Below are 13,952 nucleotides of genomic sequence, written 5' to 3'. Positions count from 1 at the left end.
TGCCACCTCCACACCCATGCCAGTGCCACCTCCCCACCCATAACAGTGCCACCTCCACACCCCTGGCAGTGCCACCTCCACACCCATACCAGTGCCACCTCCCCACCCATAACAGTGCCACCTCCACACCCCTGGTAGTGCCACCTCCACACCCATAACAGTGCCACCTCCACACCCATGACAGTGCCACCTCCACACCCATGACAGTACCACCTCCACACCCATGACAGTGCCACCTCCCCACCCATGACAGTGCCACCTCCCCACCCATGCCAGTGCCACCTCCACACCCATGACAGTGCCACCTCCTCACCCATGACAGTGCCACCTCCCCACCCATGACAGTGCCACCTCCCCACCCATGACAGTGCCACCTCCTCACCCATGCCAGTGCCACCTCCACACCCTTGCCAGTGCCACCTCCACACCCATGACAGTACCACCTCCACACCCATGACAGTGCCACCTCCCCACCCATGACAGTGCCACCTCCACACCCATGCCAGTGCCACCTCCTCACCCATGCCAGTGCCACCTCCACACCCATGCCAGTGCCACCTCCACACCCATGCCAGTGCCACCTCCTCACCCATGCCAGTGCCACCTCCACACCCATGCCAGTGCCACCTCCTCACCCATGCCAGTGCCACCTCCTCACCCATGCCAGTGCCACCTCCACACCCATGACAGTGCCACCTCCTCACCCATGACAGTGCCACCTCCCCACCCATGACAGTGCCACCTCCCCACCCATGACAGTGCCACCTCCTCACCCATGCCAGTGCCACCTCCACACCCTTGCCAGTGCCACCTCCACACCCATGACAGTACCACCTCCACACCCATGACAGTGCCACCTCCCCACCCATGACAGTGCCACCTCCACACCCATGCCAGTGCCACCTCCTCACCCATGCCAGTGCCACCTCCACACCCATGCCAGTGCCACCTCCACACCCATGACAGTGCCACCTCCCCACCCATGACAGTGCCACCTCCACACCCATGCCAGTGCCACCTCCTCACCCATGCCAGTGCCACCTCCACACCCATGCCAGTGCCACCTCCTCACCCATGCCAGTGCCACCTCCACACCCATGACAGTGCCACCTCCACACCCATGCCAGTGCCACCTCACCCATGCCAGTGCCACCTCCACACCCATGACAGTGCCACCTCCACACCCATGCCAGTGCCACCTCCACACCCATGACAGTGCCACCTCCTCACCCATGCCAGTGCCACCTCCTCACCCATGCCAGTGCCACCTCCACACCCATGCCAGTGCCACCTCCTCACCCATGCCAGTGCCACCTCCACACCCATGCCAGTGCCACCTCCACACCCATGCCAGTGCCACCTCCACACCCATGCCAGTGCCACCTCCTCACCCATGCCAGTGCCACCTCCTCACCCATGCCAGTGCCACCTCCACACCCATGCCAGTGCCACCTCCACACCCATGCCAGTGCCACCTCCACACCCATGCCAGTGCCACCTCCACACCCATGCCAGTGCCACCTCCTCACCCATGACAGTGCCACCTCCTCACCCATGACAGTGCCACCTCCTCACCCATGACAGTGCCACCTCCTCACCTTCCTCTGCATGACTGAGATTTTTCCGGCAGAACTTTGACCCCTATGAGTCTTCCTGGTCAGCCAGCAGTGAGGTAGGGGGAGGGGTAGGGGAAGGGGAGGGGAAGAGTAGGGGAAGGGGAGGGGTGGGATAGTGGGAGGAAGAGGGGGGGAGGGGGGGAGGGGAGCTTGTTGGTGGGATACGACTGTTTAATATCATCGTTTTGACTACTTGTATTGTTTTTGTTCCAATATCGAGAGTGCTGCCCTCTACCTTCCCCGCTGTGTACTTCAGTAAGAGATGTATATTTCCAACACCTGATTTAACTGTCGTCACTGTCCTGTCAGCAGGAGGGAAGTGACCAGTACTTCCCTCCTGTTACTTGCCCTCCTGTCACCTACCACCACTTGCCCTCCTGTCACCTACCATCACTTGCCCTCCTGTCACCTACCACCACTTGCCCTCCTGTCACCTACCACCACTTGCCCTCCTGTCACCTACCACCACTTGCCCTCCTGTCACCTACCACCACTTGCCCTCCTGTCACCTACCACCACTTGCCCTCCTGTCACCTACCATCACTTGCCCTCCTGTCACCTACCACCACTTGCCCTCCTGTCACCTACCACCACTTGCCCTCCTGTCACCTACCACCACAAACTACTACTCTCTTTCCCCTTCACCCCCCCCCCCTCTCTACAACATATATGGCATACATAAATGTATATTGCAACAACACGAGAGAGAGAGAGAGAGAGAGAGAGAGAGAGAGAGAGAGAGAGAGAGAGAGAGAGAGAGAGGGAGGGAGGGAGAGAGGGAGAGAGAGAGAGAGAGAGAGAGAGAGAGAGAGAGAGAGAGAGAGAGAGAGAGAGAGAGAGAGAGAGAGAGAGAGAGAGAGAGATGGCGACCTTGGAGAGAGTCTTGTCATGAATGGAGTGGGTGGGTGACGCTAGGGGGGGGTGATGTTGCTGGCACTCAATTGGACTAGTTCATTTGCTTCTTTATCTGAAGAGCTGACTTTTCCCCGAACAAGCACACACACACACACCCACAATGGGAGATGAAGTCCTTCATGAAACGGACAGAGAGAAAGATCTAGGAGTTGATATTACACCAAACCTGTCTCCTGAAGCCCACATAAAAAGAATAACATCGGCGGCGTATGCGAGGCTGGCAAACATCAGAACTGCTTTTAGGAACCTGTGTAAGGAATGATTCAAAACCTTGTATACCACATGTGTAAAACCAGTCCTGGAGTATGCAGCCCCAGCATGGAGCCCGTACATTGTCAAGCAAAAGACGAAGCTGGAAAAAGTTCAGAGGTATGCCACTAGGATAGTCCTAGAACTAAGAGGCATGAGCTACGAGGAAAGGCTGCGTGAGATGCCCCTCACGTCGCTGAAAGACAGAAGAGCTCGGGGAGATATGATCACCACATACAAAATTCTTAGAGGAATTGACAGGGTAGACAAGGGAAAACTGTTTAGCACGAGTGGTACGCGAACAAGGGGATACAGGTGAAAACTGAGTACCCAAATGAGCCACAGGGACGTTAGAAAGAACTTTTTCAGTGTCAGAGTAGTTAAGAGATGGAATGCATTAGGCAGTGATGTGGTGGAGGCTGACTCCATACACAGTTTCAAATGTAGATATGACAGAGCCCAATAGGCTCAGGAATCTGTACACCAGTTGATTGACAGTTGAGAGGCGGGACCAAAGAGCCAGAGCTCAACCCCCGCAAGCATCCATAGGTGAGTACACACACACACACACACACACACACACACACACACACACACACACACACACACACACACACACACACACACACACATTCTACACATATACCTATAAATATATAATAAAATTATTTGTCTGAACATTGAACCAAAAATATCAATACAAAAGAGAATCAAGTAAAATGTACGTAGAAGGCCCACAGCAAACTGGTCAATGAGGGAGAGGAGGAGTGTGGTGAGGAGCCGTAAGGGCGGGAGCTGGTAGGGACACCCACACTACATCACCTCTAACCTTACCCGCCCTTCACTCAATTGCTTACTTCTTCACATAATAAAAATACTTTATATCTTGCTGAATGCTCACAGCATGACGAACACTAAGATGTTCTTTGCTCACATGGAGGAAAGTTGTTTGAATTGATGATGCATCTCAAGGAACGGTCGCGAGGAAGTGTTCGAACCCTGATAGGGTGGTCAAAATGTGCTGAAAGAAGAAGTAGAAGCCACCTCCATCCACAACTTCAGGAGTTATAGCCCCGCTCCTGCGCCAGATAAGTCCACTAACGGGCTCATCATACCTTGAGGTGGTTACCTTGAGGTGCTTCCGGGGCTTAGCATCCCCGCGGCCCGGTCGTCGACCAGGCAAATCGACCATTCCTATCGACCTATGGTCGTCGACCATAGTTACAAGCTGCTACTTGCAACTGTTTGTTCCGAGTAGCTGAATCTAAGAAAACAATAACAACAACACAACTTTCAGGTCAGATTCGAATGTCAGAATAGTTAAATTAAAAGGCAACAGGTTCAACAAGCAGCCCGTTCTCGCATACAAAGATTCACGCTCGTTAATCCAGCCGCCAAACCCCCTGTTTATGAATGAAAAACGGTTTACACACGACTTGCAACTGATGACGTCCGAACACTTCCGGAACAAGTGCTTCGCTCACGTCCTCTGTTCGAACCACAATTCTATGAATGCTTCACCCACGTACTTCAGATACAAATAATTACCAACAGAACATAAACACCTAACCTAACCTACGCCAAACTATACATACAATTTTTATGTATAAGAATATTAATTTATATATGAGAACAAACTAATTTTTAATACACATTATGTTAAAATTGATGAATGCGTCTGGGGCGGAGGGCCGCTGCTTTAACCAGCCTAGTGTGAGGCCGGGGTTACAACAAGGCGGGGTATAAAGCCCTAGACCTCACCTCCCAATAATTTACGGGCTATTCATGCCCGTGCCACCTCTTGGGGGGCTTCATCTTCATCAGTCAACCATTCTCAGTAGACACGGATCAGTATAAACCCCGATCGAAGGGATATAAAGGCTCGTGGGGCCCAGGAGCTCAACCTCAACATTCACTCAGCTAGGTAAGATACATCGTTGATGAACCTGTTAGGCCTACACAGTGTTTAACACATCAACAGTGTAACCAGGGATCCGGTTAGAGTAACTTGTTAATTAAGGAATAGGGTCTAACACCTGAGTGTGTCAGTCTGCACCCTCCTACGTCATCGCCACTTTGTAAACAAACCAAGCTAGCCACCCCTCACCTACTCACCTACAGGTGAACTATTGTATATCAACACCAGAATCTTCTTTGCCATCTTGTAAGTTCATTTCAAGGCGATTACCTTTCCTATCATGATAGAGCCCAGGTGCTCCCAGTAGAGTATTATATAATGATATAATAATAATAAAGGGTAAAATACCATGGAACAAGATGGTTATGAAGGTAATCAATTGATGCTCTACAATATGTCTCCTTAAGCTTGTCTTACCCGACTGTTCCTGGTAGCGGTGTGTGAGTGGTTGGGATACCCAACACATAGTCTGGTGAGGCAGGTGGTGGAGCCAGGCCAGGTGGTGGTGAGGCAGGTGGTGGAGCCAGGCCAGGTGGTAGTGAGGCAGGTGGTGGAGCCTGGCCAGGTGGTGGAGCCAGGCCAGGTGGTAGTGAGGCAGGTGGTGGTGGAGCCTGCAAAATCGAGCTGTAGCTCTGTGACCCCTCCTTTTTATCTGTTGCTCGACCAATGTACTGACTCCTGACCTAATTTGCTATATCATATGTACTACATGTATTTTTAATGCACATATTCTCAGGATGCAGCCCGTAGCTACTGTCTAATTTCTGTGTACCTATGTACTGATTCGTGAACAGGATCATAAAGTGAAAAAAACTGTCCATTTATTTCTGCCTCGGCTAGGAATCGAACCTGGGCCCTTTGGACTACGAAGCCCAGAGCTGTATATGTACTCTCCTAATTGCGTTTGCGAGGTCGGGTTTCGGCTCTTTGGTCCCGTCTCTCAACCGATGTACAACCCGAGCTTATTAGGCTCTATCTTATCTACATCTGAAACTGTTCATGGATATGCCTTCACCATATCAATTGTTAGTGTTTCAACCCTTTGTTAGCTACTGTCTTCTTGTGCGAGTGCCACCCATGCTAAATAGTCTATCTTTACCTACCCTGAGAATGTTGTATGTGGTAATCATGTCTCCCCTAACTCTTCTTTCTTCCAGCAAGAGATTCAATTCAGGCAACCTTTCCTCGTAACTTACTGGCCTCCATGCTGGTGGGGTGTGGCAGTGGCCCTTGGCACCCTTGGTGGCGTTGCTCATGACACTTTTGGGGCATTATCTACGACTCTAGTATTGGCAGTGCCACTGGCGACACGCTGGGCACTGTTGGCACTTGTCTACGACGCTGGTGGACAATTCGGGAGAGTCTTGTCACCGTACCCACAGTGAAGCTGCTTCATGCCATCAACTGTGCCAAAGGTGACAGTGGCACTCTCCACCATACCATTATGAGTAAACATTGTCCATAACAAGTGTTGTGGCACCTTTGATATAACGGTGTCACTGTCCTTGGCACTGGTGGTGATGGGGGGTGGGTGATAGTAGTGGTGGCACTGGCAGTGGTGGTCCAGCCCGTGACACAGGCGGTAGTGACACTGAGGACCCTCAATAAGGACTGGCACCCACGGCACCCTCACAGCACCTCGTTGGTGAATGATGGTTGGAGAGTTATGGGGGCGAGAGCCGGCACTGTGACGTCTTGTGGTGCCTTTAATCGTGTATACATACACATACACATACACATACGTACCATACTATGGATTTATGTATATCTTCATGCTTAAGTGTATATGAGACGTAAGAGAGATCTCTTTTACGTCCAAGTGGGCAGGACGGTTCTTGTCGCCACACCCCTTGGACTTGTCGTAAGGGTTGAGACAGTTGGCCTTATTCTCATACCTCTGCTTCTTATCCTTATATCCCAGTTCATTTTCCTTATATTCCTTCCAAGTACTGTGTTATAGTACTGTTATGGTGTCTTAGAGCTTTCTCCTGGCAAGTACCTTATCTGCCACTACGCAGACGATGAGTCACAGTAACGTGGCTAATGTTGACCAGACCACGCAGTAGATGGTGAAGGGACGACGACGTTTCGGTCCGTCCTGGACCATTCTCAAGTCGATTGTGTGTGGGCGGGACAACAATCGACTTGAGAATGGTCCAGGACGGACCGAAACGTCGTCGTTTAGCCATCTTCTGGTGTGTGGTCTGGTCATCATATATCTTCCAGCATAGTGTCTTCCACGCCCCCTATAGTGTCTTCCACGCCCACTATAGTGTCTTCCATGTCCCGTATAGTATCTTCCACACCCCTATAGTGCGTTCCATGTCCCGTATAGTGTCTTCCACACCCCTATAGTGCGTTCCATGTCCCGTATAGTGTCTTCCACACCCCTATAGTGCCTTCCACGTCCCCTATAGTGCCTTCCACGTCCCCTATAGTGCCTTCCACGTCCCCTATAGTGCCTTCCACGTCCCCTATAGTGCCTTCCACGTCCCCTATAGTGTCTTCCACACCCCTATAGTGCGTTCCATGTCCCGTATAGTGTCTTCCACACCCCTATAGTGTCTTCAATGCCACTTACTGCTTCCCTACGCTCTAACATTTCCACTTTTACTGTAACTCGGTTTTCTTCTGTCCAACCACTTGGGCTGGACGGTAGAGCGACGGTCTCGCTTCATGCAAGGGTCAGGCGTTTAATCCCCGACCGTCCACAAGTGGTTGGGCACCATTCCTTCCCCCTCCCATCCAAAATCCTTATCCTGACCCCCTCCTTCCAAGTGCTATATATAGTCGTAATGGCTTGGCGCTTTCTCCTCATAGTTCCCTTCTCCCCCCTTTCTGCCAGGTGGGGCTCCACTCTGCCTTGACCTGCAAGACTCATAGACCTCTCCGTTTATCGCGTCACAGACTTCCTTGTCACTCTCTGTTAATCTCTTTGTAGACTTATCACTTTCTGTGAGGGGCATCTCCTCCTCTTAATAACTACCACTGTCACTATTCTTATATAGCTGTACAGTACCATAAGCTGGTCTCTAATACGTCATATATATAATTTTTAACGGGTTGATTCCGTTACAAAAGGTGACCGTTATTAGGTGAGAGGACTGGTTGCTGAAGCTGCCTCTCTGTTTCTGCTGCGTCCAGTACAGTGTGGTGGCTGGCCGCCTCCTGGCTCTCATTACTGCCTCTCTGTTTATGTCCGTATGTTCTGCTGCCTCTTCATGTTTCTTGTCTTAACTCTGGTGATTTAGTCTCCTTTCCCATGTCTAGTGAGCCTTGGTCTCAGTTGTTGTTGTTCTTAATGTTCTTCAAGATTATATACCTCCATCATCTTACTGTCTACCTTACCTCACACTGTCTACCTTACCTTAAGGATGTCATTTCACCTTCTCTTGTTTTCGTATTTCCACACATTCTACTTTTCCTTGCTTTGAATATTGGTTATTTGTCTAGTTATTTTCCTTTGGAATCGTATTCAGTATGTCGTTATCATGTCTCCGCTATGTCTCCACTCTCGTGTGGTGGGATCCATGTAGTCCCCCCTCAGTCAGTCCTCGTAGCTCAGACCCATCAGCTCAGTATCAAGTCTTCTTGCATATCTTTGGAGCATTTGTTGCATATGTATGTACGTATATTCTTTGCTATATAGTCGTAATGGTTGTGCGCTTTCGCCTGATAATTACCTTACCTTGTGTGCGTGTGTGCGTGCGTGCGTGCGTGTGCCCGCGCTTATGTGGAGCCCGGCTTTATGCATGAGTGTGATGTGAATGAGTGTTCATGAATGAATATGTGTGTGAAGGTCTTATCCATTGTAGTGAGTTGGTCTTGCCTGTGGGTTATATTTTCAGACAACACCTCATGTCTCTCTCTTGGGGTGCCTCATGCTCTTATGTATCGTCTGCTCTTGTCTAGTCTTTTGTTGAGAGAGAGAGAGAGAGAGTACTTACCTATTAGTGACTACGAAAGAGTGAGGCCTAACTCTTTATGCCACGCCTACATACCTTCTTGTACCTCTTGCCTTATAACGTAACTACCCCTAATATTCGAATTCCTTGTCCAATTTATCCCTAAAAAAGTGTATGGCGGTGGCTTCCATAACTACTTTATAGCACATTGCACCTGTTGCCCACACGGACAGGTTGCCCACACGGACAGGTTGCCCACACGGACAGGTTGCCAACACGGACAGGTTGCCCACACGGACAGGTTGCCCACACGGACAGGGTAGGAGCTTACATTTCTTAGACTCATTTGCGTTTCCACCTTCCAACTACGTCCTCTCTCATAGATTACCTTGAAGGCGTCCTCATTTAAATATATAATGTGAGAGGATGAGGGGAAAGTGAGAGAGGATGAGGGGAAAGTGAGAGAGGATGAGGGGAAAGGGAGAGAGGATGAGGGGAAAGGGAGAGAGGATGAGGGGAAAGTGAGAGAGGATGAGGGGAAAGGGAGAGAGGATGAGGGGAAAGTGAGGATGAGGGGAAAGTGAGAGAGTATGAAGGGAAAGAGAGCTGATGGCTTGTGGGTGATGCTGTCTCACTTATGATGGGGTTGATGACTTATATTTGAAACAGAACCATGAATAATTTGCTAGTGATGGTGCAAGTGTCATGCTTGGTGTCAAGTCTGGCGTTGCCACAATTCTCAAGGAACATTACCCTGATATAATAATCTGGCACTGAATTAATTACAGATTAGAACTTGCAATAAGTGATTCAGAGAGTGAAGTTCATGGAATTAATAATTTTCAAGCATTTGTGGATATTGTACTCCGTTTACACTAGATCACCTCTAAGTTAAAAGGAACTATCTGAATGTGCCTCTCAACTTAATTAACAGACTTTGTTGTGATCTAAATAAAATATTCTCCTTAATTTTTTTTTATTTTGCCCCGAGGGGCGAGTTTATTGGGCGGCGCCACTCATCCTGTGATTGGACACACCGCCATAGCAGCATGTACAACACTCCCAAATAGGAAGAAAACCCGCTGGGTTGTTCATCACTTGTACCCCAGACACAGCTGGGACGTCATGCATGATTTGGGATTGATTATGCCTATCATCCGCCTCTGCCTAGCAGCCCTAGCTATTTATAATAAGTAAAATTCCCCCTTTATTCTCCGAGGTGCCAGTCATTTGCTTTCCATGTTGCTTCTACAGTAACCAAGGTAGACGAATTGAAGGTTTGGAGGGGATGTGGAGGGAGTGTAGAGGGAGGGGAGAGAGTGAAGGGGAGGGGGTGGATATGGAGGGCGGGGGAGAGAGTGGAGGGGAGAGGGGAGAGTAAGGAGGGAGTGTGCGGGAGGAGGCGGCGGTAATAGTATCAGGCCGGCCTGCCTCCCGCCCTCACCTCAATATCAAGTGACAACAGCGATGACTCATCGACAGCCAACCCTTCACCACCACACCTCTAACACCACCATGACACCTCTAACACCACCATGACACCTCTAACACCACCATGACACCTCTAACACCACTATGACACCTCTAACACCACCATGACACCTCTAACACCACCATGACACCTCTAACACCACCATGACACCTCTAACACCACCATGACACCTCTAACACCACCATGACACCTCTAACACCACCATGACACCTCTAACACCACCATGACACCTCTAACACCACTATGACACCTCTAACACCACTATGACACCTCTAACACCACCATGACACCTCTAACACCACCATGACACCTCTAACACCACCATGACACCTCTAACACCACCATGACACCTCTAACACCACTATGACACCTCTAACACCACCATGACACCTCTAACACCACCATGACACCTCTAACACCACTATGACACCTCTAACACCACCATGACACCTCTAACACCACCATGACACCTCTAACACCACCCGAACACCTCTAACACCACCGGAACACCTTTAACACCACCATAACACCTCTAACACCACCTGAACACCTCTAACACCACCTGAACACCTCTAACACCACCATAACACCTCCCGCCATTAAACCATTGACCCTCCCCATGATACACCCCCACAACAAACAAACTGACTCCATATGGTACTGCTTTAATGCTAGGTGAAGAGGTGCATTAGGTGACAGGAAACGCGCTCGACCATTTCTGTCACACCCGGGATTCGAACCAAGAATTCCTGATTGTGAGTTGAAAACGAACCCGTTTTGGCTTTACGTCTTATATCCCGTCCTCCAAGCAAAGATTCAAAAGTGATTTCATGCACCCGCCAAACCTTCTGTTTATGAATGAAAAACGGTTTACACACGACTCACAACTGCTGACGTTCGAACACTTCCAGAACAAGTGCTTCACTGGCGAATTTTGTTCGAACCACAACGCTGTAAATGCTTCACCCACGTACTACAAATACAAATAATCGCCAAAAGAACCTAAACACCTAACCTAACCTATGCCTATATATGCACAATATGCTAATATATTATAGTATTAATTTATATTTGAGAAAATTCCCGTTTTGCATGAACAGCATGTAAAAGTTTATGAATGCTCCTGTGGGGTCGACCGCTGGATGTAATGGACTTGATTTGAGTCGAGGATAGGTTGGATAGGCATAGAAAGGCTTTGGATCTTTCAAACGTTATTAGCAAGTTTTATTTGGCTTCTTGTTCCCAACAACGTGAATTAATTATTATGCTGCTATTTTTCTTTACAAATTAAATTAGATTACTGTACTTTTCTCCGAAATGCTGTACGCGTGATTACCCTGTTATCAATTATGTCAGACCAAATGATATAAGATAAGATATTTATTCAGGAAAACATTGAAAATGAGTTACAAGCATAATGTCGGATTAATAGATAGAGCTAGCACATACAATGCCTGAAGTCAATAATACGCACAGCTTTTCTAGCAAAAACGCAGGTATTTTTTTTCAGGGATATTCCTGAGCGGTGGTATGGTATAAGGTACTTTAACTCCACTACGGGCTCACCATAGCCCGTGCTACTTGGAACTTTGTTCCAGGTAGCGAATCTTTAACAACAACAACAACAGGTACTTTGAGCTCTGTAACTAGCTCATACACTCACGAATATTGGAAGATACTCTTGTGCAGTTGTGCTGTACCCATATAATAGCTAGTAAAGGTTATTTAATAGATCAGTCTGGCATTTCATGTTCTCTCCTGATTCCATTTTATTTATTTATTTATACAAGAGTTCTAACATTCTTGTATAGCCCACGCATAGCGTTTCGGGAAGGTCCTTAATCCTAATTTTCCCCTGAATAATCCAGGCCAAATATTATTCAGTATATCGCGAAGCGCCCTGCGAGCGCTTTACCACTGTGCCATGGGGACCACAACTATGTATGAATAACTATCCTATGAGACAAACATATCAATTGTGACACTACCTCTCCACATATGTCAGTTGCTTAATTTAGAAACTGTACTTGTGGTCGATCTCGAACCCATTGTTAATGTGACGACTTGTACTGAATTTTGTAACTAGCTCATCAAGATTGTAACTTGCTTAGCTAAATGAATTGTGGGGTTCAGTCCCTGAGCCCATTATGTGCCTCTATAACCCTTTCCACCACCGCCCACAAGATGGGTATGGGGTGCATAATAAATGAACTAAACTGTGAGATGGGGATATTAGATGAACTTATAGCTAGTTTTTTATTTACATAGTGCAATCTTTCATATAGAATAGGGTAACAGCACATTGCTGTGTATACCTAAGCTTATTAATAACAAAAAGGGATTAGTCGCTATATAAAAATACTTACTATATTAAAATTATACTTCATTCCACACATAATATTTGTTTATATATAAAATATGATTAGTATAACTTATATTATTATTAATATCGTTTTTAGTAGGAGGATAAATTTAGTAGAAAGAGAAGTTTGTCTTGGGGTGCGTGTCATGACCGACGCTGCCCGCCATCTTTGTTGTTTGGATTGTGTTTGTTTTTGGCGAGATGGCGATCAACCCCAGGAAGGATGGAGGCCCTAATGTCAAATACTACGAGTCCACCGAGACTGTTTCTCAGTTCGAGCACGTTAAGACGTGGCTAATGAAAAATGCGAAAAAGGTTTGGAAGACCCAGACTGCGTAGTTTAGCGAGAATATGATAGATAATGAGAGTCTCGTTGGCTCGCCGGGTGGTGGTCTAGGTTGAACAGAGTTAGTAATTTCTTTTGAAGGCGTAGTTCATTGTTGTGTGGGAGAGGCACGCTCAGTCCGAAGGAAATGATTAAGTGTCTCCTGCCGTGTTTACTTTTCTCATAAGAAGCTGGAGAGAGGGAAAGGAAAGGCCTCTGCTAGGTTACAGAACCCATTGGTGGAGTGTGTGTGTTGCTTGTGTTAGCCTCGTCTATTTCATTTCATCACAGAATAATTTTGGTGAAATATGTGTTAACAGGTAAAAAGCTTTGAGTAACTTAATATAAAAATGTAGGAAATTTGGTTTTGATTTCATATATATTTTGAAGTTTCTGTGAGATCACCGCAGTGAGGCACCTAATTAGAGAGTTTGATGTGCTTGTAGCATTCAAAGTGTTGATTTCTATGTTATATATCAATGAAAAGGGAATAAACTCCTCTTTTATTAAAACCTTGTGTATATATGCTGGCTTTACGAGAAAAACTGGCTACAGTCGACAGACATTTTCAAGTCGGCTCACACTAACTTGTTACACATTTGTTATACAATAATTATGTGTATACAGAATAGTCAGAAATAAGCATAAAATAACCAAGCAAATCTAGCAACAAAAATAATTCCCTATTTAAATCATGCCTGAATTAATTAATATACATGTTAGTGACTTTTAAAGAATGTTCTTTTATATAATTTGTAGCTTTTCATTGTATTAATATAAATGTATTTCATACATTTTTTACAAAAAAACATTGTACACTAGTAAATATTTAAATAAATTTATATTGTATCTAAAATAAAAGTATCGATACTCATTTTGACTATGCTATAAATGCATAATTTTTATACATTATATTAAATGTGTAATGAGTTGTTGACCAAACCACACACTAGAAAGTGAAGGGACGACGACGTTTCACAGTCAACTTGAGAATGGACGAGAACGGACCGAAACGTCTTCGTCTCTTCACTTTCTAGTGTGTGGTTTGGTCAACATACTCATTTCAACATTTCAGCCACGTTATTGTGACTACTTGTCTGCATGTGTAATGAGTTGACCATATAGTGATGAGTTGATTTTCTACTCGGAAATGTGACAAGTTTTCTTAAT

At 47.0% G+C, this 13,952-nt stretch overlaps 1 protein-coding gene across 3 annotated transcripts in view; it reads left to right on the top strand.

Moving 5' to 3' along the window:
- The window catches only part of mor (SWI/SNF- related protein mor), a 117,386-nt gene that overhangs the window by 81,060 nt on the left and 22,374 nt on the right, over nucleotides 1-13,952 (top strand). For 2 of the 3 annotated variants that reach the window (XM_069316317.1, XM_069316316.1), the window contains exon 1: nucleotides 12,613-12,772. The exons of the other annotated variant lie outside the window; for it this stretch is intronic. In XM_069316317.1, coding sequence (XP_069172418.1) covers nucleotides 12,659-12,772 — 114 coding nt within the window. In that variant the 5' untranslated portion in view covers nucleotides 12,613-12,658. Of the gene's footprint in view, nucleotides 1-12,612; nucleotides 12,773-13,952 lie in introns of those variants that run through there. 3 annotated transcript variants of the gene reach the window in all.

This window comes from Procambarus clarkii, chromosome 83 (genome assembly GCF_040958095.1).
Source record: "Procambarus clarkii isolate CNS0578487 chromosome 83, FALCON_Pclarkii_2.0, whole genome shotgun sequence".
NCBI classification, from domain to species: domain Eukaryota; kingdom Metazoa; phylum Arthropoda; class Malacostraca; order Decapoda; family Cambaridae; genus Procambarus; species Procambarus clarkii.
The sequence above is the reverse complement of the archived record's forward strand: the minus strand, read 5'-3'. Positions and strand labels throughout refer to the sequence as shown.